This window comes from Schistocerca serialis, chromosome 5 (assembly GCF_023864345.2).
Source record: "Schistocerca serialis cubense isolate TAMUIC-IGC-003099 chromosome 5, iqSchSeri2.2, whole genome shotgun sequence".
Taxonomy (NCBI): Eukaryota; Metazoa; Arthropoda; class Insecta; order Orthoptera; family Acrididae; genus Schistocerca; species Schistocerca serialis.
The window spans coordinates 818,441,341-818,468,653 of record NC_064642.1 but is presented as its reverse complement, the minus strand read 5'-3'; the positions used below and the strand labels follow the sequence as shown (position 1 = coordinate 818,468,653).

The 27,313-nt window shown below is 40.2% G+C and overlaps 1 protein-coding gene across 4 annotated transcripts in view; it reads right to left on the bottom strand.

The window, feature by feature from the left end:
- Positions 1–27,313, bottom strand: part of LOC126481379 (protein nessun dorma-like) — a 228,823-nt gene that overhangs the window by 38,912 nt on the left and 162,598 nt on the right. For all 4 annotated transcript variants that reach the window (XM_050105091.1, XM_050105089.1, XM_050105092.1 and 1 more), the window contains one exon: positions 23,521–23,673. In XM_050105091.1, the coding sequence (XP_049961048.1) occupies positions 23,521–23,673 (153 nt within the window). The remainder of the gene's footprint in view (positions 1–23,520; positions 23,674–27,313) is intronic.

The window sequence follows — 27,313 nt, the reverse complement described above, 5'->3', positions numbered from 1 at the left end:
AGTCCAAAGTGTCTTTGATAGACACATTCATAAACAGCGCCACTACATCAAAACTGACCATTATATCATCCTCACTAAGGCGTACACGGTTGATTCTGCTGATAAATTCTACTGAGTTTTTTATATGATGTTCGCAGTGTCCCACATGTGGAGTGAGGAGCTTGGCCCGGTACTTCGCCAGATTGTATGTTGGAGAACCTATTGTAGACACAATAAGGCAAAATGGCATCCCGTCCTTGTGTATCTTCGGTATACCATAAGCAGTAGGTGATCGCTTAAGAAGTTCTGATGTTTTTCTTACAATTCTTGATCTCAGGTCGCGTGGGAGATTCCGATAAATATCTTCGTTCAGTACAGCACAGATGTTCGTATCACAGTCCTCGAACTCCATAATTACAGCAGCGGCATCGCCCTTCTCAGCAGGAAGTACCACAATGTTTTCATCATTACGTAGGGCTCGAAGGCTGTTGCGCTGAGCCCTGGTCGTGTTGGATGCTGGTAACTTTGCCTTTGTCAGTATACGGCTGGTTTCTCCCTGTATTTTGTCCGCGGTGAGTGCTTTCATTCCTTAATGCACTTACACTAGAGATAGGTAGTCCGCTCCTGAATTGATTCAAAGAGCCCAATCTTTCTAAAGAGTGGATGATGGATAATTTGGAAAAAATGAATGGCAGCTCATCTGATTTCAAAATGTATCTCTCTTGGTTGTAGTGAGCAGGACGAAAATTTTGCACTAGGCTGTTGCAATGGTGCCCTACTCCACATCCTTAAGAAGACGTTTCCCAAGCTACAAAAAATGTGTTGTCGACCTTGTGCACTCATGGATTTGCATACCTTATAAGTTTTTCTCATTCATGAAAAGAGAAAATAAAGAAAGCTCCACCCCCCCCCCCCCCCCTCCTCCAATTTACTGGTTGCCGGGCAGTAACCATTCAGCCATCTCAACAGCAATACCAATTATGACGACATGCAAGTAAGCATAACACAACACCCACTCCCGAGTGGAAAACAAAATTTTGACCCAACCAGGAACTGAACCTAGGGCCCTTTACTTCACAATCCGAAGCGCTGACCGTGCAGCTATCAAGGCAGACAACCAATGATGCTTCAGTACAACACATTAATGCAGAAAACACTTCCAGAATTATGTTTCTGCTCTTGATTTCAGAAGAATGTCTCAAATATCAGAAGCTCAATAAACGTTTTCATACTTTGGACTGAGTTGTTATTCTTATCCTTTGACTTAGCATCACACTCGGAATGTGTGAGTAATGAGCATAAAAGCTGCCTTCGGAGCATACTGCAAAATGATCCAGGCATCACTCCCCTCCCAACAGCTCAGCAATCACCACCACTCTCACTGATCGGACCGTAAGCAGTCTCTCTAGCTCACTACCCCCCACCATTCTCAGGGATCGGATTGCAAAGTAGCTCACTAGCTCATTGCTCCCCCACCATTCTCACTGATCGAATTGCAAGGTAGCTCATTGCGCCATCCCTCTCACAGACAAGACTGCAACGGAGCAGACCACACGGCGACTTCAGGTGTCACTCTGATTGCTGCACTTTTGGCACAGTGATACAGCTTGCAACATACTTTCTTGAATGAACACCTCTCCATCCGAGTTCGTCTCTTTATTCTTTGTATCCTTATTTGATTTGTTCCAGTCGTCATCTTCTTGTTTTGTTGTTCTTCTGTTTCCTTGTTGTGTCCGTGTTCCTGGTAGATGTACTATTATGTCTTCTTCTGTGTCTGTTGCATTTATAGTTGCTGTTGTCGGTGTATTGGTATTCTTTATACAGGTTTTAATTACTACTGGTGGATATGACGGTATGTAAAACACAAAACTATTTTAACGTGTATGATAGTCCATGCATAAAGGCTGTCTCAGGAGAAATGGTCAGTATTCAGAGATATGACAGGAATGATAATTAAAAGCAAAAAACTAAATATGGACATGTGCCCTATTCCAAATGGTTTCTGAGAAGGAACTTATGTAAAGTTACTTTTGTATGTTCTTCCTGAATAACATGAAATCCGCTGTCTCTAGTGAAAACTTGTCGCAGGACTAAATTAAATTTCCCTTAAAAAGGTCTAATCAACTTTTTCCTGAGGATTTACAGGTTGCGTGAAAAGAGCGAGAGAATATGGAAAATCTCGTGCAACGTACTTGCGTTGAGGTGCAGGTAAGCCAGTTTGTGGTAGTTTCCCCCACTTGATAGACCACGTGTCCTATATCAAATTACTAGTCTTGACTTTGTCTACGCTACTATGGTACATTGTAAACAATGACAGTGTACTGAAAAATAAAGAAAATAAGTAACAATGTACATTAAATACGTTCTATCTCCGAAACCATTCACAATAGTGCATATGTCCACATGAAGTCTTCTGCTCCAGAAGATCGTTCCTCTCATATCCCTGAATATTGATCATTCACCCTGGGGCAGCCTATATATTATGTTTAATTTTTTGTTTATTCATTTAACCTAATCTGTCGCTGCCACTTTCAGGACATAATTCTTCCAGTTGAAGTTTTTCACTCTCAGTTGTTTTCTGATGTCTACATTCACTCCCCCGTCAGACAGAATGTACCCAGCTACTCTTCTAAGGAATCACATCTCTAGTGTTTATATTCTGATGGGAACAATTGTTCCTGCTGTGTTGTCCAGGCAAGAGCTTCAAGTTCTATGGAGCAGTAATTATAATGAGCAGTAGTAGGTCAACAATAAGCTTGATCATTTGGACTGCGATGCTGCTGTATACAGTAAATGCTGAGCTGAAGGATTTTTCGACAGCATTGTGAGCTCAAGAAAGAATCATTTAGCTCCATGACATAATCAGCAAATCTATGTTTTGTTTGCGGTTCAATGGAGTTCACCGCTAAAGTCATGTACTGGTTTAGTTCCTTGGTTGGGAAAATAGGATCAGCTGCAGCTTTTACTTTGCCTTCTCTTCCCTAGATCCCACAAGCTTTGCATAGAGCATCTGGTGTTTATGTTTTAGATTAATGTATTGGCACATCTTAAGTTATCATTTCTCTCAGACTGACTGACTTTGTTCATTTTCTGCTTGTAATCAATTGTATTTTCAAGGGTAGGAGGCCGTTTGTAAGTCCGGTGTGCAGTGTCTTCAAGATTTGTGAACCATTTCAACTCTTCCACCAGCCAAGGTGCAGGTTTTCCCTTCAGGTGTTTGGTCTTGGGGAGCATTTCATTGTGTAATAGAGTTAGTTTGGTAGCAAATCCAAGGAGCTGTTCTTTCACATCCAGTAATGGTATGGAAATCATCTCCCAAATTATCTCTTGTGCCTCCACTGCAAGTTCAGGTACACTGATACACTTAAAGTCTCTGAAAGTTGGCAGAGTTTATTCCTTGCATATTTTAGAGAGTAAGTAATGAATATGATGATGTGAGCTGATATCCCTGTTACAAATTTCTTTACTTGCGGATCTTGTGGCAAATATATGTGTAGGGGGCCTGACTATAGGCTGCACTATGGGTAGATGCAAGTTGAAATATTGTTTCATTTGAAGAAGAATTTACACACTTGAATTTCACAGTGAAGAATCAGAATATTTATGTTAGTGTTCCTAGCATTATTTGTACGCTTTTACATTGATTCGACGTTTGAAAGATCAGTTTTGAAACAGGCTATACCTACTACTTTTGGAGGTCTGTAGGGAATGCACATTAGGCAAATTTTCTTATTGGATTTGAAGTTTATGAACATATATTTGACTTGTTTGTCTTCATTACCATTGGAAGTTAGTAGCACAGTTGGTAAAAAGTCAAAGTGTTTGTATGCCACTACTCCATCTGCTCACCCATTACTTTTATGGTGTCTTAGGACGGTGGAGTCAATATTTAGGGAACTGGAGAGAAAGTTTGGCTTGAGCCAGGTGTTAATATTCATAAGAAGAAAGACATGGATATTGGTATTATGAAATATGTGGTTAAGTTCACTGAAATAAGTTGAAAGTGATGGCCAACTATGTTCTACAGTAACAAGACAGACACACTGGTAGACATAGTGGATGCATAAGTATACAAGTTTGTAGCTCCTAAAGCACAGGCTTTAGAGTTCATTTGCACTGCTTTTTTCCAGCCTTTATCAGCACCATTATCCTGCCATCTCCTGTTCATGCACTATGTAATCCAAATTCGGATATCACATTACTCAAATTTTTATCCTCAGCAGAAAAGTCCTTGCATATTATCAGGCAACCACTATGACTATTTTAGACCTTATTGTATATGATACAAACTTCACGCTTGTAGATCTAGGTTTCGTAGGTCACAATGTTGTATATCCTAATCTATAACTTCTGCTTATAGAATGTGTTACATGCATATTTGTTCTTGCTAAGCTTTTACAATTTAAAAGGGCTGTGTTAATAGCAAATATTTTAATTTTACCAGTGTATTTTCAGTGCTGTGTAACAATATGTCGCCCACATTGCCTTCGTCTAGAAGAATTATAAGTAATGTTTGGTGCCACTTTACCAAAAGGGAAGAAAACGGAAAATGCCACTACTGTCAGCAGAAAATTGCCATGGCTTCTGGCTCATCATCAGACCTGAGACAAACACACTGCAGAAAACATCCCAAACTGGATGAAGTCTGTTATCCCAGTACAATAAAAATTTAAAATCACTTCCACAATAACAGAAAATGCGTCAAATATGAAATTAACTTCCATGCTTCTGAAACTTCCACATGTTCAACGCTTTGCACATTCTTTAAAGCTCACTGCGCAACATACAACTCAGAAGTCTATACAGAAAACCGTTGACGGTGTTAAACGAGTTGTTATCTTTCTTAAGGAGAGATCCTTTGCTTAAAAAAAAAGGCTGACAAATTGAAATAAGATGTCCCAACCACATGGACCTCTACTTACAAAATGTTGCGAAGATTTACTGTAAATGAAGACCCCCATAATTTCTTGCCTCGCTATTTTATGAGGAAAATTGATCACCTTAAACTTAAAAGGTACAGACTGGCAGAAAATGCAACAGGCTTTAAAGATTTTCAAAGTTTTCAATAAGGTAACCAAAGAAGTGTCCTCAGAGAAAAAAAATGAAAATATCGTCAAGATTAATGGAATGGCAACTAAACTCTTTTAAAGACAAAAATAAAGAATGTCTTCAAGAAACAGTCATTCGTTAATTTTCTTAAAGGGTTAGCAGAGTGGTTCGGGACTATCTCCAGCTACGAACTCATTAGTCAGGTAACATTACTGGACCCCAATCCAACCAAGGATTTTCAGATGACAAAAGATTTCAGGACTGCAACATGAAGGCTACTGAAGAAATAAAAGCATTGGTTGTTCAAAATAGATCTCATTTCTTAACCAGTTACCACTGTAACATATGAAACTTCTTCAATGTGGGGGGAGTTCTATGGAACTAATAGCTTCAAGCAAGTCACACCCCAGAAAGTACATCAATTGTCAAACTGAACAAATGTTTAGTGGAGGGATATTTGCCTAGAAACAAGCAATTCCTTAAACCACTGGAAACAAGAAAATTGCAGTGACCTGCACTGTATCAGTTGGTTCTAAAAGTATTATGTATCACAGCAACATCAGTGGCCTATGAACGAATACAGGTTGGAGAAAAATTGTGTCATGAAATTTTAAACCTGGATAACTGAAGTCAGTAGGAACCAAAATTACTGACGTTTTGTAGGTCAACAACGTACAATTTTTAAACTACAGAAACTTGGTGCCACGCGCTCCAATTGGCCATGGGATTGTCCCGTCGCCATTCGTCGGTTGACAGGCAGCGCTATGGTTGCAGTTCACACATACAAATGTCCCTCGCCCCATCACTGACCCAACATGATAAGCACATGTGTTGAATAGGTCTTGCTGTTTGTCTCCACCTCACATCAGAGGCGTTCACATGTAAGCTTCTCTTCAGAGCACACATGTTACCTGCAATTTAGTCGTACAGTAAGCGTGGTGGCACAGTATTCGTTTGAAGAAGAACGAGCTATGGTTTTTGTTTCTGGACTAGCTGACAGTAATGTGCATGAAACTCGATGGTTGTATGAGGAACGTTACCCAGCAAGACTCCACCCACAGCCACAAACGTTTACAGCAAATTAGGTTCATCAGCAAGATATCACGGTGATGCTGGAAGACCTAGAACACGACGGGATGCTGCATTTGAAAAGACTATTCCTGAGTGGTTCAAGGAAACACCTACAACAAGTACTCGAGCAGTTGGACATGACATGGGGGTCACTCATTGGTTAGTCTGGGTGATTTTGAGGGATGATGGCCAGCATCCATTTAGTTTCCACCCTGTCCAAGATCTAAATCCTGTGGCGGACTATGAACACAATTTAGTGTTTTGCCGGTGGTTTCTGCAATGTGTTGCACGAGATCTCGACTTCTCCACCATTGTGTTGTTTATCGACAAGTGCACCTTCCATCGGGATGGCCTCTACAACATTCAAAACGTTCATTACTGGGCAAGCGGAAATCCTCGCATTACGTACATCCATGGACACCAGGAACAATTTTCACTCAACATTTGAGCAGGCATTGGGGGTGACCATCTGATTGGGCCTGTCTGTCTACCTCCTCGACTCACCAAGACAAATTACTTTAACTTTTTGCAAGACACCGTACCCGGCATACTGGAAGATGTTCCCCTGGACACACAGCTACGCATGTGGTTGCGGCATGATAAAGCGTCCGCACGTAACAGTCGTGCTGTGTGCAGATATTTAAGTGAACTCTTCGACGGATGGGTAATTGGCAGAGATGCCTGTAGGACATGGCTCCCACAATCACCAGACCTCACGCCACCGGACTTTTTCCTGTAGGGATTTCTCAAGGTTCTAGTTCACCCATCCAGACGTGAACCACCTAGAAATGAATAAGAATTAATGAATGGCATTCAACATGCTGCCGATCACATCAGGACAATGACAGGAATCTTTGAAAGAGTTCGGCAGAACACCGTTCAACGTTACCAAGCTTGTGTTGCATCAGAGGGTTGCCAGTTCGAGCACCTGCTTTAAGTAAACAATGTCCTATCTACAAAAAAAGTCCTTTTCTCAGAGCCAACACAATTTGTAAGAGACTTTACAAACATGAACTAACAGCTGTTTATGGGTTTGTTCAGAGTACGTCTTATCATGAAACTACAATGGATGTGTCGAGACCCCAGCAGGTTCTCCCCAAGGCCCCCAGAATGGAAAGTTGGCGCGCTACCACAAAGCATGCGGGCCACCTTGGATACATCACAATCTACGGAAGGCAAAGCATTCGCGGTCATGCTTTGTCCAGAGCATTCGGCAACAGGGGCATCCCGCGGCCACTGGAGTGTGTGGCGTCAAGCTTCCATAGTGTAAAAATTGTGCATTATCGACCTACACAACATTAGTAATTTTAGTTCCTACTGGCATCAACTATCCAGGGTTAAAATTTTGTGACACAATTTTCCTCCACCCTGTATTTTCAAAAGCAGGGCAAATGTGTACTAAGAAAAGAAAGAGACTCACGTCAACTAAAAAGGGTAAAATTTTATTTATGAATGACAATATTGATTAATTTTTCCTTTATGCGAACATATATGGTAATACTGACTAAATGATGATTGCAGGTACGCTTCAAACAGTTGTAATAATTTTTATATTGATTTTTTTTTACAATAATAGGATTAAAATATAGCAAGAATCAGTCTTCATTCTTAAAATTTTTCTACTTGATCAAAAAATTTAAGATTTTGTTGTAATATTTATAATTTTTACAGCAGATAAAATTAAAACTTTTGTATCTGAAAATTACTAGGGACATAACACAAAATTATTACTCCTTTTTAAATGTTCTTTCACAGTAGAACCAAATTAGATAAAAATATAGATTTAGAGATTATTAAAATTATCTGTATTAAAATCTGTATAAAAATACAGATTTGTTAACATCGAGTATTGATTTAAGTGTCAGGAAGTCTTTTCTGAAAGTATTTGTATGGAGTGTAGCCATGTATGGAAGTGAAACATGGACGATAAATAGTTTGGACATGAAGAGAATAGAAGCTTTTGAAATGTGGTGCTACAGAAGAGTGCTGAAGATTAGATGGGTAGATCACATAACTAATGAGGAGGTATTGAATAGGATTGGGGAGAAGAGAAATTTGTGGCACAACTTGACTAGAAGAAGGGATCGGTTGGTAGGACATGTTCTGAGGCATCAAGGGATCACCAATTTAGTATTGGAGGGCAGCGTGGAGGGTATAAATCTTAGAGGGAGACCAAGAGATGAATACACTAAGCAGATTCAGAAGGATGTAGGTTGCAGTAGTTACTGGGAGATGAAGAAGCTTGCACAGGATAGAGTAGCATGGAGAGCTGCATCAAACCAGTCTCAGGACTGAAGACCACAACAACAACAACAGATTTAGAGACCTGACTTAAAAGGGCAATGTACCTTCCTTTTAGTTACTTTTGTGAGTGAATGGTGAGTGCTGAGTCATGAATAACAGCTAGTTCATTCCAGTGAAAGACCAGGTCTGATCTGATCTCTGAAAAGAAAAGTTTTGCCCATCTCTAGCTTACATGGCACACACTTCTCCACAGCACAATTTACAGTCTGTGTCAACTTTGTCCATAATTCCTCTACATCCATCATACTGGAACCAAATGATGTCAATTCATTGTCTAAGTGGGATACTAACAACTGGGTATCTGCTCTTTCTAGCAGAAATTCTCTCATAGTCTTAGTAACCATGGTCACTATGATGACATCATGGTCACTAATCCCTATATCTCTACTGATGCCATCGATGATGTCACGCCTGTCAATGGTTTTTTGTCACCAGCCTTCCAATTGGTTGATTTGGCCCGCCACATCTCAGAGTAGCACTTGCAACCTACACCCTTGATTATTTGCTGGATGTATTCCAATCTCTGTTTTCCTTTATAGTTTTTACCCTCTAGAGCTCCCTTTAGTACCATGGAAGTTATTTTGTGATGGCTTAACATATGTCCTACCATCCTGTCTCAAATGCTTTGATTCTCTTTTTTTCTGGCTTACCCACAATACATGTTTCATTATCATACAATGCTGTGCTCCAAACATACATTCTTATGCTACAAATGTACAGTCTCAAAGTCTATAATATTTCCATTGCATGTGAGCTGTCGAACTAGCTGCTCAAGGCAGTTTTCGGAAAACTGTGTTCAAAAGTACCTCACAACACTGTCTGTCTGTACCCCTGCGATGAACCCATAGATGTCCCAGTCTATACTTGGTAGGTACAATTCGCTTCCATATAATATTGCATGATCTGGGTATTTTCAACCCCTCACCACAGACTTTCCTTAAATGACTCTAGGACTGTTGTGTGTAGCAGGATTGGATGGCCAGTCAAGACATTCAACAATTAACTTGATTCCACTTAGACCTGTTATATGCTACCAGATACTATCACACTCAAATTCAAGCTCAATAGAGACAAGATTTTTGTCAATTGCAAGGAACACTCCCCCTCCTATGTCACCTAATCTGTCTATTCAACATACAGTCCAGGAATTAATACTACTCTGCAGACTTTAAGGAAAAATACAATAGAGCAAAGAAAACTTTTAATCGTATGAAGCAGTTTAGTAGTGAACCAATACCGCAGTCTGATAATATAAACAAAGCATTCTGTGAGCTGATTGACAAATACCATACAAATTCCCAAGAAGATGAACACAGGACCATTCAACATGTGACATGATTGTGAAACTGTGAAAAACTTTTAACAATGAGATAACTTTTATTGACCATCTAAGTCATGTCCTAGATCCACAGACCAAAACCACGTCTCAGATCACTCATTGTACAGAGTCTGAATTTGTGGAGATGGGTGAGTAGGAAGTATGCAAGGTGATATATATGTTAAAGTAAAAATTTTCATGCAGATGAGATGGCATGCCCAGTGCAGTTACTGGAATAATCATATGGCATTTATTGGCCAGGATATCCCCTTCAGAGTTCGGCTGCCACATTGTTGTTGTTGTTGTTGTTGTTGTTGTTGTTGTTGTGGTCTTCAGTCCTGAGACTGGTTTGATGCAGCTCTCCATGCTACTCTATCCTGTGCAAGCTTCTTCATCTCCCAGCACCTACTGCAGCCTACATCCTTCTGAATCTGCTTAGTGTATTCACCTCTTGGTCTCCCTCTACGATTTTTACCCTCCACGCTGCCCTCCAGTACCAACCGATCCCTTCTTCTAGTCAAGTTGTGCCACAAACTCCTCCCCAATTCTATTCAATACCTCCTCATAAGTTATGTGATCTACCCATCTAATCTTCAACATTCTTCTGTAGCACCACATTTCGAAAGCTTCTACTCCCTTCTTGTCTAAACAATTTATCGTCCACGTTTCACTTCCATACATGGCTACACTCCATACAAATACTTTCAGAAACGACTTCCTGACACTGAAATCTATACTCGATGTTAACAAATTTCTCTTCTTCAGAAACACTTTCCTTGCCATTGCCAGTCTACATTTTATATCCTCTCTACTTAGACCATCATCAGTTATTTAGCTCCCCAAATAGCAAAACTCCTTTACTACTTTAAGTAGCTCATTTCCTAATCTAATTCCCTCAGCATTACCCGACTTAATTAGACTACATTCCATTATCCTCATTTTGCTTTTGTCGATGTTCATCTTATATCCTCCTTTCAAGACACTGTCCATTCCGTTCAACTGCTCTTCCAAGTCCTTTGCTGTCTCTGACAGAATTACAGTGTCATCGGCGAACCTCAAAGTTTTTATTTCTTCTCCATGGATTCTAATACCTTCTCCTAATTTTTCTTTTGTTTCATTCACTGCTTGCTCAATATACAGATTGAATAACATCGGGGAGAGGCTACAACCCTGTCTCACTCCCTTCTCAACCACTGCTTCCCTTTCATGTCCCTCGACTCTTATAACTGCCATCTGGTTTCTGTACAAATTGTAAATAGCCTTTCGCTCTCTGTATTTTACCCCTGCCACCTTCAGAATTTGAAAGAGAGTATTCCAGTCAACATTGTCAAAAGATTTATCTAAGTCTACAAATGCTAGAAACGTAGGTTTGCCTTTCCTTAATCTTCCTTCTAAGATAAGTCGTAAGGTCAGTATTGCCTCACGTGTTCCAACATTTCTACGGAACCCAAACTGATCTTCCCCGAGGTCGGCTTCTACCAGTTTTTCAATTCGTCTGTAAATAATTCGCGTTAGTATTTTGCAGCTGTGACTTATTAAACTGATAGTTCAGTAATTTTCACATCTGTCAACACCTGCTTTCTTTGGGATTGGAATTATTATATTCTTCTTTAAGTCTGAGGGAATTTCGCCTGTCTCATACATCTTGCTCACCAGATGGTAGAGTTTTGTCAGGACTGGCTCTCCCAAGGCTGTCAGTAGTTCTAATGGAATGTTGTCTACTCCGGGGGCCTTGTTTCGACTTAGGTCTTTCGGTGCTCTGTCAAACTCTTCACGCAGTATCATATCTCCCATTTCATCTTCATCTACCTCCTCTTCCATTTCCGTAATATTGTCCTCAAGAACATCGCCCTTGTATAGACCCTCTACATACTCCTTCCACCTTTCTGCTTTCCCTTCTTTGCTTAGAACTGGGTTTCCATCTGAGCTCTTGATATTCATGCAAGTCGTTCTCTTTTCTCTAAAGGTCTCTTTAATTTTCCTGTAGGCAGTATCTACCTTACCCCTTGTGAGATAAGCCTCTACATCCTTACATTTGTCCTCTAGCCATCCCTGCTTAGCCATTTTGCACTTCCTGTCGATCTCATTTTTGAGACGTCTGTATTCCTTTTAGCCTGCTTCACTTACTGCATTTTTGTATTTTCTCCTTTCATCAATTAAATTCAGTATCTCTTCGTTTACCCAAGGATTTCTACTAGCCCTCGTCATTTTACCTACTTGATCCTCTGCTGCCTTCACTATTTCATTCCTCAAATCTACCCATTCTTCTTCTACTGTATTTCTTTGCCCCATTCCTGTCAATTGCTCCCTTATGCTCTCCCTGAAACTCTGTACAACCTCTGGTTCTTTCAGTTTGTCCAGGTCCCATCTCCTTAAATTCCCACCTTTTTGCAGTTTATTCAGTTTTAATCTATAGTTCATTAGCAATAGATTGTGGTCAGAGTCCACATCTGCCCTGGAAATGTCTTAAAATTTGAAATCTGGTTCCTAAATCTCTGTCTTACCGTTATATAACCTATCTGAAACCTTCTAGTATCTCCAGGTTTCTTCCATGTATACAACATTCTTTTATGATTCTTGAACCAAGTGTTAGCTATGATTAAGTTATGCTCTGTGCAAAATTTTACCAGGCAGGTTCCTCTTTTATTTCTTAGCCCCAATCCATATTCACCTACTACGTTTCCTTCTCTTCCTTTTCCTACTGTCGAATTCCAGTCACCCATGACTGTTAAATTTTCGTCTCCCTTCACTACCTGAATAATTTCTTTTATCCCATCATACATTTCATCAATGTCTTCATCATCTGCAGAGCTAGTTGACATACAAACTTGTACTACTGTAGTAGGTGTGGGCTTAATGTCTACCTTGGCCACAATAATGTGTTCACTATGCTGTTTTTAGTAGCTTACCCGCACTCCTATTTTTTTATTCATTATTAAACCTAATCCTGCATTACCCCTATTTGATTTTGTTTTTATAACCTTGTATTCATCTGACCAAAAGTCTTGTTCCTGCCATATTGCAAGTCTTTTAGTTGATGCCAAGTGCAGTTACTAAAGTGTGCTTAAAAGGAATCTCAAAACCTCTTAACCACTTGATTAAATGTGAATGTGTAATGTGAATTAAAAATGACTTGTCCAACAACATCACAATTAATTATGCAAATGATTTGTGGAACATGAAAATAACTAATTAACTCCTACATAACAGACAATACAACAGGACACAGAACACGATAACATCACTACAGACTTAAATGAAAAATGATAAGTCACAGATAGCAGATGTCTTCAACAATTGTATCTTAAATACAGTGGGAAACAGGAACAAATAATAGAAACTACAGGTTGAAATTACAGCAGTGTAAAGAATAGGGCAGATTGCTACTCATTTTGTAAAGATGACACACTGAGTGCAGACAGGCACAGTGAAAGGACTGTTACACACGCTGCTATCAGCTAAAGCTATTGGTCAGAGTTGCCGATGGTGGTGGCAAAGTGTGTGTAAGGTGTGCTTGCTTGTTGAAATGTGTGTATATTTTCTTTGCTGAGGAAGGCTTTGGCCGATAGCTGCATGTGTGACAGTCTTTACAGAGTACCCCCTGCACTCAACGGGTCATCTTTATGGTGATTAGGAATCTATCCCTTACATTGTTGTAAACACAGGAACATACAGTTTAGGAGAAAAATCAAGGCTGTCTGCTGGAAAAGCAACTCACATAAAATACAGTTACGTGAATGCCTCACCAACCTCTCCTTTTGACATTAAGACAATTAATAGTCTCTCAAAACTAAAAGCTCATCTGGATTTGATGTACTAATTCTACATTACTAAGCCAGGACATTTTTCCCATAGGAATTGAAATATGCCATTGTTAAACATCTCTACAATAAAATACGAAATGGTTACAGGAGAAATGTCAATAACTACCAGCCATTCTCTCTACTGACATCACTTTCCAAAGTCTTTTAGAAGGTGATGCATTTTAGAATGGCATCCCACCCAAAAAACAGTAGAGTCTACAATGAGTAACTGTTTGGATCTCAGAAGTGTTGCCCAACTGAAACTGCCACTTACATGTTCACTAACAAAATTATATAAGCATCAAGTAACAAAATAGCACTGGGTGGTATATTATGTGACCTATTTAAGATATCTGACAGCATGGATCATAATATTCTCCTAAATAAACTGATGTTTTACAGAACTGATAGTATAGTGAATTGATGGATAATGTCGTATCTAACCAAAAGAATGCTGAGAAAGTTGCACATGGTAATTCAGCCAATGCAAACAGAGGAGATTACTCTGAGGAGGGAAAAACTCATTTAAGGAGTTTCATAACACTATCTTACGTCCACTATTGTTTATCATTTATGTAATCAGGCTAGCATCTAATATACAATAAGCAGGGTCAGTCCTAGTACTGTAATCAATCCAAACATCCATATAATGTAAATGGATTGATAAAAAATCTACTCACCAAGCGGCAGCACGGGAACACACACACAAAAGGTTTTTAGTTTTACAAGATTTTGGACCCACTGGCTTCTTCTGCTAGCAGAAGAATTGAAGGGAAAGGAAGAGGGGTAAAGGAAAAGGACTGAGGAGGCTTAGGGAAAGGGGTACAAATCAGAAAAGTTACACAGAACTCCACGTCACGGGAGACTTACCAGATGGGACGAGAAGGAAAGACTGATTGTTGGGGACAAGCGAAACAGTGGTTACGCCTTTTACATCGGCATGACTACCATCCCGTTATCAGTCAGGATGAATGGGCATAAGCAGAGGGTGTATACAGACCAAACAGTGGTTACGCCTTTTAAATAAGCATGACTACCACACAGTTGTCAATCAGGATGAATGGGCATAGGCAGAGGGTGTATACAGGCAACACACAATATACTGTTGCAGAGCATGCTGTGTAACATGACAGTCATGACCTCGGTGCTTGTTTCACTACACGTGCCATCTGGATTCTTCCCCCACACATCAGTTTCTCAGAAGTCCACAGATGGGAACTAGCACTACAACATGTTTTTTTGAAGCCGTATATTGAGAAAAGAACAAACTGAGCCTACAAACATGCCTTTCTCTGGAAAGAATTTTACTGGAAAGACGAAATGTTGTGAGATACAGTCACAGGAACAAATTACAATCACCATATTAAGCTGTGTAACATATATCATGCAAAGTGATTTTGCATCTAGACTGATTGTCACTTAATTCTTTTACACCATTAGATTTCATGATTCTGATGTGCTTGTTTAAGTAACTGTACAATATATAAAGATTTGAAAAATATGTAAACTTAATAAATGAGGGATGTTATTTTAATGATGATGCTAGGAGACAATACAAGTCACCCAACCTGACAATTTGAGAATAACAAATCTCATAATTTTGGAAATCTTGCTCATTCAATTAAACAGACTGTAATTCTTATAAAATATGGAATGATCATTTTGCAGACAAAGAAAACGATGAAACCCCCTAGTCAAACGAGATCTGCAGTTATTGGGTATGTAATCTTTCAGCAACTACTAACAAATTCGTGCTGAAATTGTGCTGGGACTGGACTTATTATACCCATTCAAATAGCTTATTGAATGGTAACCAATAGCACGTGGTGAGACTGCTGTTGGTTGGTTTAAAAGAGAGGCAAAGGGACGAAATAATGAGGTCATCAGTCCCTTGTTCCTGATAAAACAATGCCAAAAGTGTGAGAATAAAACAGACAAGACATATAACACCAAACGGAAAGAAAGGAAAGACCACAAGAACGAAGGAAATGCAACGAACACTAAAAGAAACAAAAGAGGACAAGAAAACAACAGAGATGCAAAAAACAGTTAGAAGAGAGTAAAACACGGAAGAAGATTACGGTGGCTGGCCAACCACGAAAATAAAAAGGAAAAACCAGCTACACTGCAACACATTAAAACCTCCACCCTAGCACAAGGTGGAAGACACAGACGGACAAAGGACATATGCTAAAACTCAGGTCGAATGATAAAACCCACCCTCACGGATGAAATGTAAAACCAAATCAGTCGATGACGCATTGTCTGCTAAAGTCAATGATAACGAGTCCGGCAACCAAAGAAGGACAGAGCAGAAGAATATGGGCCACTGTCAACCGGGCGACCCGGCCAACGCGGAGCTGGCAGAGAACCAAGGAGACCCTGCGAGAGGCCCTCATTGAGGACTTCCACACATTTGTGGTCCCCTTAATGGCTCGCAGTTTGTTGTGTGTACTGAGATTTTGCCATTCCGTCTCCCAAAGTTGAAAAATCTTGTGGCGTAATAACGAACGCACGTTAGTTATTAGGATTCCCATCTCCAGAAGTGGTTTCCGTGTAGCCTCTTTGGCCAGGCTGTCAGCAAGTTCATTTCCTGGGATTCTGATGTGAGCAAGGGTCCAGACGAACACCACTGAACAACTGGACCGGAGTGCTGTCCACCCACACTATACCGCACAAGGTTCTACAAACAATTCTTCAGTTCCCAGAATGAGCACATGCCCGCGAAAGGCAAAGGTCCCGTGTTCGAGTCTCGGTCGGGCACACAGTTTTAATCTGCCAGGAAGTTTCAATTCTTCATTAATTTAAGAAACCAGTAATGTAACAACCAGTACAGGGTGGCAGACAGTGAGGTGCTGCAGGTTAGACGAAGGAAAAGAGGGGGGAGGGTTGTGGAAAAGGAGAAAAATAAAAAGACTGGGTATGATGGTGGAATGAGGGCTGTGTAGTGCTGGGATGGGAACATGGAAGGGTTTGACGGGTGAAAAAAATCACTAACGAAGCTTGAGACCAGGAGGGTTACGGGAATGTAGGGGCTACTGCAGGGAAAGTTCACACCAGCGAAATTCAGAAAAGCTTGTGGTGGTGGGAAGGATCCATACAACACAGGCTGTGAAGCAGTCATTGAAATGAAGGATGTCATGTTTGCAGTGTGCTCAGCAACAGGGTAGTCCACTTGTTTCTTGGCCACAGTTTGTCAGTGACCATTCTTGCGGACAGATAGCTTGTTGATTGTCATGCCCACATATAATGCAACACAGTGGCTGCAGTTCAGCTTGTAGATCACGAACCACAGGCCTTTGATGGGACAGGTGATTTTTGTGACCTGACTGGAGTAGGTGGTGCTGGAAGGATGTATGGGACAGGTCTTGCATGTAGGTCTATTACAGGGGTGTGCGCAATGAGGTAAGGGGTTGAGAGCTGGGATTGTGTAGGGGTGGTCAAGTATCTTGTGTAGGTTTCCTTTGTGGCCGGACAGCAGCCTTTCGGGATGTTCATGTAAAGTGAGATGGCATCTATAGCAACGAGTAGGGCACTATGTGGTACATGGACAAGAACTGTGGAGAATCGATGGAGGAAATGGTTGGTATCATTTATATAAGACGGTAGGGTCCAGGTAATAGGTTGAAGGTGTTGCTCGGTGAGAGCAGAGATTCTCTCAGTGCGGGCACAGTAATTGGCCACAATGGGGCATCCTGGGTGATTGGGTTTATGGACATTAGGAAGCATATAGAAGGTAGGAGTACGAGGAGTGGTAGGGGTGACCAGAGAGATGGACTCTGGGGAGAGGTTCTGGGATGGGCCTAAGGATTTGAGGAGTGACAGGAGATCCTGCTGGATTTCTGGAATGTTGTCACTGTGGTAAGGTTTGTAGGTGGAAGTATCTGTCAGCTGGTAGAGTCCTGCTACCAGGTAATCGTTGTGGTTCAAAACAACAATGGTCGAGCCTTTGTCTGCATGTAGAATTATAAGGTCAGGATCAGTTTTTAGATAGTGGACTGTGGTTCTTACTCTGGATGTAAGGTTAGTTTACATGTTGAGGGATTTGGAGAATGATTCTGAGGCAAAGTTTGAGGATAAGAAATTCTGAAAGATTAACAGGAGGTGATTTGGGGTACACTGGGGTGGGTCATAGTAGAATGGAGGAGTTAACTAAGTTAGGCAGGTTTCAACATTGGTCTTTGGTTGAGTCTGATTGGTAGTGTTGGTGGCCAAAATGTGTTTCCACTGTAGGGACCAGGAGAAGGAGAGAAGGTCTTTAATGAGTTCTACATGATTGAATTTGGGAGTGGGACAAAAGTGAGGCCTTTGGAAAGGACAAAAATTTTTGTGGGGCCAAAGCTTCTGGAGGAAAAGTTCATGACTGTGTTATGGGTACGTTTAGGTTCTGGATTCTATGTAGTGGTGGGAAGAAGTTTTGGAGGGTGAGGTAAATGTAGTAAGTCTGTGAGACAAGGTTTGTCAGCTATGAGGCGACATGGGGTAGGTTTGGAGGTCATTGTAGAGGTGGTGGACAGTAGTACTCCAAGATGGGAGTATGAAGTGAGCAATGAGAACAGCTTTTTGAGGTGACGTGAATGTTGTTCTAGTTCCTGGGGGTGGGGGGTTCCAGGAATTCAGGATTGCATAGCAGGAGAATTTTGCAGATGGAAAGGAGGTACTGGAAGGAGGTTTGGTCTTGGTTGATGGTTTTGCAGGATTATGTTGGTGAGGTCTAACAATTGGAGGAATCTGAAGAGTTGGAGGTCATTGTGGAAGAAGGGGTGGAGGCCGGAGACTGGTGGTTTGATGGTAAGGTTATTTGGGAGGAATCCATGAGCTAAGCAACAACCTAGGAACAGCATGTGGGACTTGGTTCTGGCTAAGGATATGGGTACATGTCTGTACTGACACAAATGGAAGGAGCAAGGATCCACGGTGGTGGAAAAATGTGAAAAATTACATAAGTAACATAGAATTACATCCGAAAAAAATCGCAAAAATACACCACAATATGTGTGAAAAGTCACGAGAAGGATGAAACATATGCAACAGGTGGAAACAAGATGAAATCTGAGGAAGTCGATGAAAGCGAAAGGCAAAAACTCACTAAAGTTGGCGTGAAGTCACCTTCAACCTATTACCCAGAACGTACCCTCCTGTATAAAAGATACCAACCATCTTCTCTATTGACTATCCACAGTTCCTCTACCTTCACCACACAGTGTCCTGCTCATCACTATTGATGCCACCTTCCTTTACACTGACATCCCTAATGCCCGAGGACTTTACACTATTGAACAGTACCTTTCCCAACGCTCGACTGATTCCACACCAACAACCTAAACACCTCACCTGGTTCAGATACACTGATGACATCTTTGTGTTCTGGATCGAGGGTGAGGACACCCTACCCACATTCCTCCAGAATCTCAACAACTTCTCCCCCCTTTGCTTCACCTGGTCCTAATCAACCCAACACACCACCTTCCTAGAGGTTGACCTCCATCTCAAAATTGGCTATATCAGTATCTCCGCTTCGACAGCTGCCTCCCATTCCATACCAAGAAGCCCCGTCCATACAGATAGCCACCCATGGTCATCTCATCTGCAGTGATGAGCAGTACCTCGAAATATATACCAAGGGCCTCACTGAAGCCTTCACAGACCGTAATCATCCTCCCAACTATGCACCAAAAGAAATCCCCCATGCCTTATCTTTCTTGTCTCCCATCACCTCCCAAAATCCCACCATCTGGCCACAGAGGAGCATTCCCCTTGTAACTCAGTCCCACGCAGGAATGGAGCAACTGAATTACATTTTCTGCCAGGGTTTCAACCACATCTCGTCATGCCCTGAAATGAAAAATATCTTGCCCACTATCCTTTCCACTCCTCCCACAATGGTATTCCGCAGTCCACCGAACTTACTCAATATACTCGTTCACCCCTACACAACCCCTGCTCCCAACCCCTTAACTCATCGCTCATACCTCTGTGACAGACCTAGATGCAAGGCCTGTCCCATACATCCTCCCACCACCACCTACTCCACTTTGGTCACAAACATCACCCATCCAATCAAAGGCAGGGCTACCAGTGAAACCAGTCACGTAATCTACATGCTGAACTGCAACGACTGTGCTGAATTCTATGTGGGCATGACAACCAACAAGCTGTCTGTGCACATGAATGGGCACCGACAAACTGTGGCCAAGAAACAAGTGGATCACTCTGTTGCTGAACCAGGCCAAACATGACAAACTCCATTTCAATGACTTCCTCACAGTCTGTGCCCTATGGATCCTTCCCACCAATACCAGCTTTCCTGAACTGCATGGGTGGGAACTTTCCCTGCAATAAATACTACATCCCCATAACCCTCCTGGCCTCAACTCTCATTAGTCACTGTCCTCCTGTCCTCATCCATCCAGCCCTTTTCCTGTTCCCTCCCCTGCCCTCCACTAACCTGCATGATGTCACAGTCCACCACCGCTACCCTACTATCCCTCCTCCTCCCCACCCCAGCCTCCACCTTATCCCCACCCACTCGCCAGTACCGTCATGCACTGATGCTGCTGCTAGCAGTGTGGTATTAGCTGTCTGAGACTGCAGTTGTGTGTGTGTGTGTGTGTGTGTGTGTGTGTGTGTGTGTGTGTGTGTGTGTCCACTATACGGTGAGTAGCTACTTCACTTTTCATAATATTGTTATATTCCATTGTTTGAATTTACAGTTAAACATATTTAAGATAATTTTTGCTGTACATTGGTCTCATCTTTATCAACTGTGTTCCATAATTCTTCATGTTTTGGCTAAAACAGTAAATTTCCAGTTGTTGTTGTAGTTGTTGTTGTTGTTCGCCATACCAATAAACTTCTGAAAACTGAACACTGACTGTCAACCCAAATCCCTCTTAGATACATTCCGCCAGTTCAGCAAGTATCTTGAATTTTTTTCAACAAACCATCACAATGAACGTATATGAAATACGGTAACTCAGAACGTATATGAAATACGGTAACTCATGAGAGTAAAACAACAACAATTTACGCTGCACGGATACTAGTGATAAATCATTATCAGTTTCTGAACAGACGGTACTTTATAAATGTGGAAACTTCACAGATCTCTTCCTGCAGCTGTAACCTATTGAACATCAACTGCGTTTTTTCCAACTAAGGTGCAGGGGAGCAGTAGCACAGCCATAGACAATATGTTTATTCATTTTTCATTACTAGATGGGCATTCTGTTAGTAAAATTGTGAATGGCCTTTCAGACCATGATACACAAATTTTAAAACTAAAAGGCTTTTGTACTCAAACCAATGTCATATTTAATTACAAACAACATAGAAAGTTAATTCAAGAGCAATAGAGTATTTTTTTAAACTTGTCAAGGAAGAAGAGTGGTAGGATCTTTATAGTGCCGATAACATAGATGATAAATACAATGCTTTCCTTAACACATTTCTCATGCTCTTTGAGAGTTGCTTTTCGTTAGAACATTCTAAACAGGGTACTAGCATTAATGGGCAGCCCGGGTGGCTGACTAGTGGGATAGGGATATCATGTAGAATAAAGCGGGAATTATATCAAAATGTTAGAAGTAGTCACAATCACACTACAGTGGCCCATTACAAACAGTATTGTAAGGTGCTCAAAAATGTTATTAAGAAGGCAAAGAGTATGTGGTATGCAAATAGAATAGCTAATTCATAGCATAAAATTAAAACCATATGGTCAGTTGTGTAGGAAGTGTCTGGTCAGCAGCACAAGGTCGACAATATAAAGTAAGTTCGCAGTAATATTTCTGTTACTGATAAATCAGATATATGTAAGTATTTAACAATCATTTTCTGAACATTGCTGGTGAATTAAATAAAAATTTAGTTTCTACAGGAAATCAAATAAATTTCTTCGCAAATGCCTCTCGGAGATTGACGTCTGAAATACTCCTCTGTGATACAGACAAGACGGAGATTGAGTCAATAATTAAATCACTGAAGATTAAGGACTCTCATGGCTATGATGGAGTGTCTAGCAGAATATTAAAGTACTGTGATGCACATGTTAGCCCTGTATTTAGCCATATTTGTAATTTTTCCTTTAGGAATGGTCAGTTTCCTGAGCGATTAAAGTACTCAATAGTAAAGCCGCTTTATAAAAAGGGTGAAAGAGATAATGTAGATAATTTTAGACCTATTTCTATGCCATCAGTGTTTGCAAAAGTTATTGAAAAGGCTATGTATGTAAGGATAATTGATCATTTTATATCACACGATTTGCTATCAAATGTACAGTTCGCCTTTAGAAGTCGTTTAACAACTGAAAATGCTATATTCTCTTTTCTCTGTGAGGTACTGGATGGGCTAAACAAAAAGTTTCGAATGCTTGGCGTATTTTTTTATTTAACTAAGGCATTTGATTGTGTTATCACAAAATATTGCTCCAGAAGTTGGACCATTATGGAATATGGGGAGTAGCTCACAATTGCCTCACCTCTTACTTTAGCAACAGGCAGCAAAAGGTCATTATTCACAATGTTGATAACAGCTGTGATGTGGGGTCTGAGTGGGATACTGTCAAGTGGGGGTTGCCCCAAGGATCAGTGTTGGGGCCACTCCTGTTCCTTATTTATATAAATGATATGCCCTCTAGTATTACAGGTAACTCTAAAATATTTCTGTTTGCTGATGACACTAGCATGGTAGTAAAAGATGTTGTGTGCAACATTGGCTCAGTTTCAAATAGTGCAGTACATGACCTCAGTTCATGGCTTGTAGAAAATAAACTAATGTTAAATCACAGTAAGGCTCAGTTTTTACAGTTTCTAACACACAATTCAACAAAATCTGACGTTTTAATTTCACAGAATGGGCATATGATTAGTGAAACTTAACAGTTCAAATTTCTAGTTGTTCAGATTGATAGCAAGCTGTCTTGGAAATCCCACATTCGGGATCTTGTTCAGAGATGTAATACTGCCATTTTTACTATTCGAAGGGTATCAGAAGTGAGAGATACTTCTACACGAAAATTAGTCTACTTTGCTTATTTTCATTCACTTATGTCGTATGGTATTATATTTTGTGGTAACTCTTCCCATTCTACAAGGATATTTGTGGCTCAGAAACAGGCGGTTCAGGCAATAAGTGGTGTGAGTTCACGAACCTCTTGTCGAGGTCTGTTCACGAGTTTGGGTATTTTGACATTGGCCTATCAATATGTATATTCCTTATTGTCGTTTCTTGTTACCAATATTAGTTTATTCCCAAGAATAGGCAGCTTTCACTCTGTTAATACTCGGCAGAAATCAAACGTGCATTTGGATCAGGCTTCCTTAACTCTTGTGCAAAAAGGTGTGCAGTATACTGCTGCATCCATTTTCAATAAGTTGCCACTTGAATTCAAAAATCTTAGCAGTAATCCACTCGCTTTCAAATCGAAACTGAAGAGTTTCCTCATGGGTCACTCCTCCTATTCTGTCGACGAGTTCCTTGAAAAATTAAGCTGATTCTTATTGTATTGCTGATAGTGTTTACTTAACTTATGGACTGACTTTTTTCAGGTTCATGAACATTTATTTTTATCTGTAATTACTTTTATGTTGTAATTTCATGTACTGACACATTCCATGACCTTGGAGATTTGTTCCTCAATTTGGTCCTACGGAACTTGACGTGTAAATAAAAAATAAACTCCATTAATTCTTTTAAGAGGTTATACGTTGACTTAGTAATGAATTAAATTTACGTGCAACATATTGCTGGGAAGACAGATCCTCAAAATTGTTTATTCTATGACAATTACAATACAGATCAAAGATGACAAACAAAAAGACTCCTACTGTATGAGGTGTCAGCTACGACAAATGTAGTTTTCCCAACAATGTTGTATTGTGTTTCAAATGTAGTTCCTAATGTGGATGACTGCCCATCACATTACTGAAAAAAGTCAATCGGAACACTATAGTAATCATCTTCTACTTACAGATTTCCTATACCTAACATACTTACTTCAGGAAAGCATCCGAGTCAACATGATCCTTTACTTTTGACAGAATATCAATGTAATCACATAGTGAACCTCCACGCCAGACTAAAAAAATTTCTTTGCCTTGCGTTTTGCTCTGGACATTTGGATTTATCTGTTTCACAGCTAACACAGTCCTGGAATGGATAACATATTCTAATTATAATGAAGAAATTGCACAAGACATGGAGTGAATACACATCACACAGAGTTACCTCAGTGGAAACATAGCAACAAAGGTGCCTTAGACAGACAAATAAACAGGGGTAAGGGAAAGGAGACAAAGGAATATGTTATAAAATATTACAGGCACAAAAGAAGAAAGAGAGACAAGATTAGAAGAGTGGAAAGGAAACTGATTAGCAGAGCACAGATACGAGCAGAGATTCAAGCCACTGTACTGTGCCGAGTAGGAGGTATTGCAACTGCGTGGCCACAGTATCACACAGGCCATCTCAATGGAATTAACATCTGTGTGTTCCTCAGCAGGAAAGATTAACTAGAAGCAGGTCTTCACTCTGATATATTTCCTATGCAGGGCTACTTTTTTGCCAACTTTTTCCCAAATATTTTTTGTTGGTGAATGGAGTTACATTTTTAATTTAATTTTTTAATTTTGTAGCACTGAATTTTAGTGAATTAAAGATTCCTCAATCACAAATGTAAAATGTTTCTGAGCAAACTTAAAACCTTGTAAGTTCTAGTTGCAAGAAAAACACTATCACAAGTCGAAAATATTGACTATATGGGACAACATACCGAGAAGCCGTCCATATAGCATGGACCTTGCCCAGGTGGAGTAGCTTGACTGCCTCAGTGATACAAATAGTTGTACTGTAGGTACAACAACAAAAGGCAGTTACTGTGCAGAGGCCAACAAACATGGATTCGTAAGAGGGACAGCAGCATTTTCAAAGTTGCAGGAGTGACAATCTGGATGACTGACTGATCTGCCCCTATGTGAGTCAACATCTCTCCAGTTACCTCTGCAGATACTGAGGGGTCATTTTCTCGGGTTATTTGACAGGAGACTCAAGGCGTCTATAGAATATTCAAGATTGCATTTGACATTGTCATGTGCAACCAATAAACAAGTAAGGCACAATAACACCTAGGGTTTCAAGAAAAATTTTAATTTTTCTCTCAAGTACAAATGTCATTTTGTTTGCAACTTGAAAGTTACTTTAAAAATATTATACAACATGGTGTCAACACAAATATGTTCACTGACTGACCGAATAGTACAATCAAGTAAATAAATACGACTAATGTTAAGTTTTTCTGTACTGCATTTTACTGTTTATTTTATCAACTGATAAAGCCTTTTTACCCACCTATTTTAATGATTTATAATGCCTAAACTTCCTGCCTCTGGTTATGAAGTATTCTGTGATACTGCATCAGTGATATATCCAATTGAATAAAAACTCAATTAGTGACCGAAGGAATAATGAAGGGAGTGAACTAGATCAAACAAAGAAGAGTATAGAAATATTTAGACAAAATACTTATCATTTCAGGTGACAAGAAAAGGTAATTCAGAGTAAGATGGACAATAAGGTTTATCTGCTTTGTTTGTGTGTCACATGAAGAGAATTCCAGAAAATTCTCTGGCAAGTTCTTCACCTTATTTGAAGATGAACTACTAACCTCTGCTTATGTGGCATTTGTGGGAATCCAATCTTAAGTGGAAGGCTTTTTTCCTAAGTGGCAGGATTACAGTTGTTTTAACTGGGGGTGCTTTCAGTTACAGATTTAATGTAGACAAATTTTTTGTGTACAGTATGCCACGGAAGATGGCCTGTCCTGCAGAGAACATGGATTTTTGCTATTTTGGCAGTCAGTACGCACTGGCCTTACTAATTCTTCATAGTGCACACAATAAATACATTTAAAACTTTGAAGTGAAGTATTAAAACGGATCTCACTCAAGTAAATAAAGACCAGCTGAACTGGACTTAAAAAAGACATTAAGATTCAGGCTAATGAACAGTGGTCTTTTTCTCTCCAGAAGTTCAGATCATCCAAAAGTTATTAACAAGTATAAACCAGTCGAAGTATACACAATTATGCAGGGTGATTCAAACTGTACACACTTTGTGGGTGTAATGTATGCATGAAAATAAAAGTAAAACATTAAATAAAGTTTTTTTCTGAAATTGCTTTATTTCAGAGTTATGAAGTATAATAGGGATCACAAGCACGACACACAATTAATTCTTCTCGGAAAGCAACAACATGAAGGGACCCGCAGTTCATTCAACTACATACATGTTCAATATGATGTCCACGTAGACAAAGACAGTGACGTGCTCGGCTTATTATCGTTCTTGGAATGTTGCAGGCTCCATTTATCTCATTTTCATAATTGCACAGCTATTTTCAATTAGTTGCTGTAGTCGTGCTGCATTCTCACTTGCAGCACCATACCAGGGTGTAAGACCCAGAGATCTGACGGGCCAAGCATCTGGCTCTGCATGACCTGTCCACTAAGCAACTTTTAGATATTCTCTTGCGTCCCAACTGAAATGTGGGCACCACTGACAAAGCAACATCAGTCAATATGCAGGCAAACACGACATGCCAAAAGCATGTACCGGTACTGACCTATGATGCAATGTCTACCATAAATGACATTATGCATCACAGCTCACAAATAAAGCAGTTTCAGACAAAACTTTATTTAACACTGTACTCTTATTTTGGTCTGTACATTACATCCACAAAGTGTGTACAGTTACTTTTAAATCACACTGAATACTAATATGGCAAAGATATAAAGAATGTTGGAAAATCGAAATATCTTCCTCCCAGTAATAATTACAAATCAGTATCTACCAATCACAAATAATGGAAGGTGTTAAGGTACCATGCAATCAAGGTCTCATGAGAAAGACCTGTGCTGTCCATCCTTATCTTTGTCAATGTCTTCCTGTCCTCAATGTTGGTGTGGTTGTGGTCAACTTTAGGACAATTGTAGTACCATCTGCAGCCACTCTGACTGTACAATGTTTGTCATCCATTCTGATTGCTGAACCACAGTTTAAAATAATATAGTTGCTAAATCAGTTCATTTTATCCTTTAATCTACCTAACCTTTCTACACCATTGCTGTCATTCTGCATGATACACTCAGAACCTTATTGCCTACTATGCACTGGATTTTGCACACATGACAGTCACGGAAGTGCAACACAATATTCTCATGTCAAAAATCACCTTGCAGCTGACAGTGAAATTTCCATTTCATTTTTCGTTGCCTAGCACCCTCCCAAGTTTTCCCCTGATTTCTTGATTCAATGTGTAGAACCTTTCACCTTACCTTGCTCTACTAGGCACAATAACATGTTATTAGTACTCATACAACAGAAGTAAACCCACAATAACTTCCTCTTAATGAATCTCCCAGAAGTCTAACAACTTCAGCATTACATCCAGATATCCCCATTTTCTCTCACATAAACAAGTAGTAGATTTACATAAATAAAAATGATCCGTTCCCCTTAAGATAAGCAACCAGTACAACATTTTCATTTTCTTCTTCTCCTTCTCCTTCTCCTCCTCCTCCTCCTCCATGTCACCTTAGCCTGGAAGACTATATTCATCCTCTACCTTTCTCCCACAGTCATTACTGTTCCTGTCTTTCATTGGACATTCTCCTTTACTAAGGCCACTGTGGCAGTGTGCCCACTCAATCCACCACCACAGTGTTTCTATCAAGTGCCAGCGGAGACCACGCAAAGCAAGCGCACCACCATCGCCTGCAGCCAGCATCCT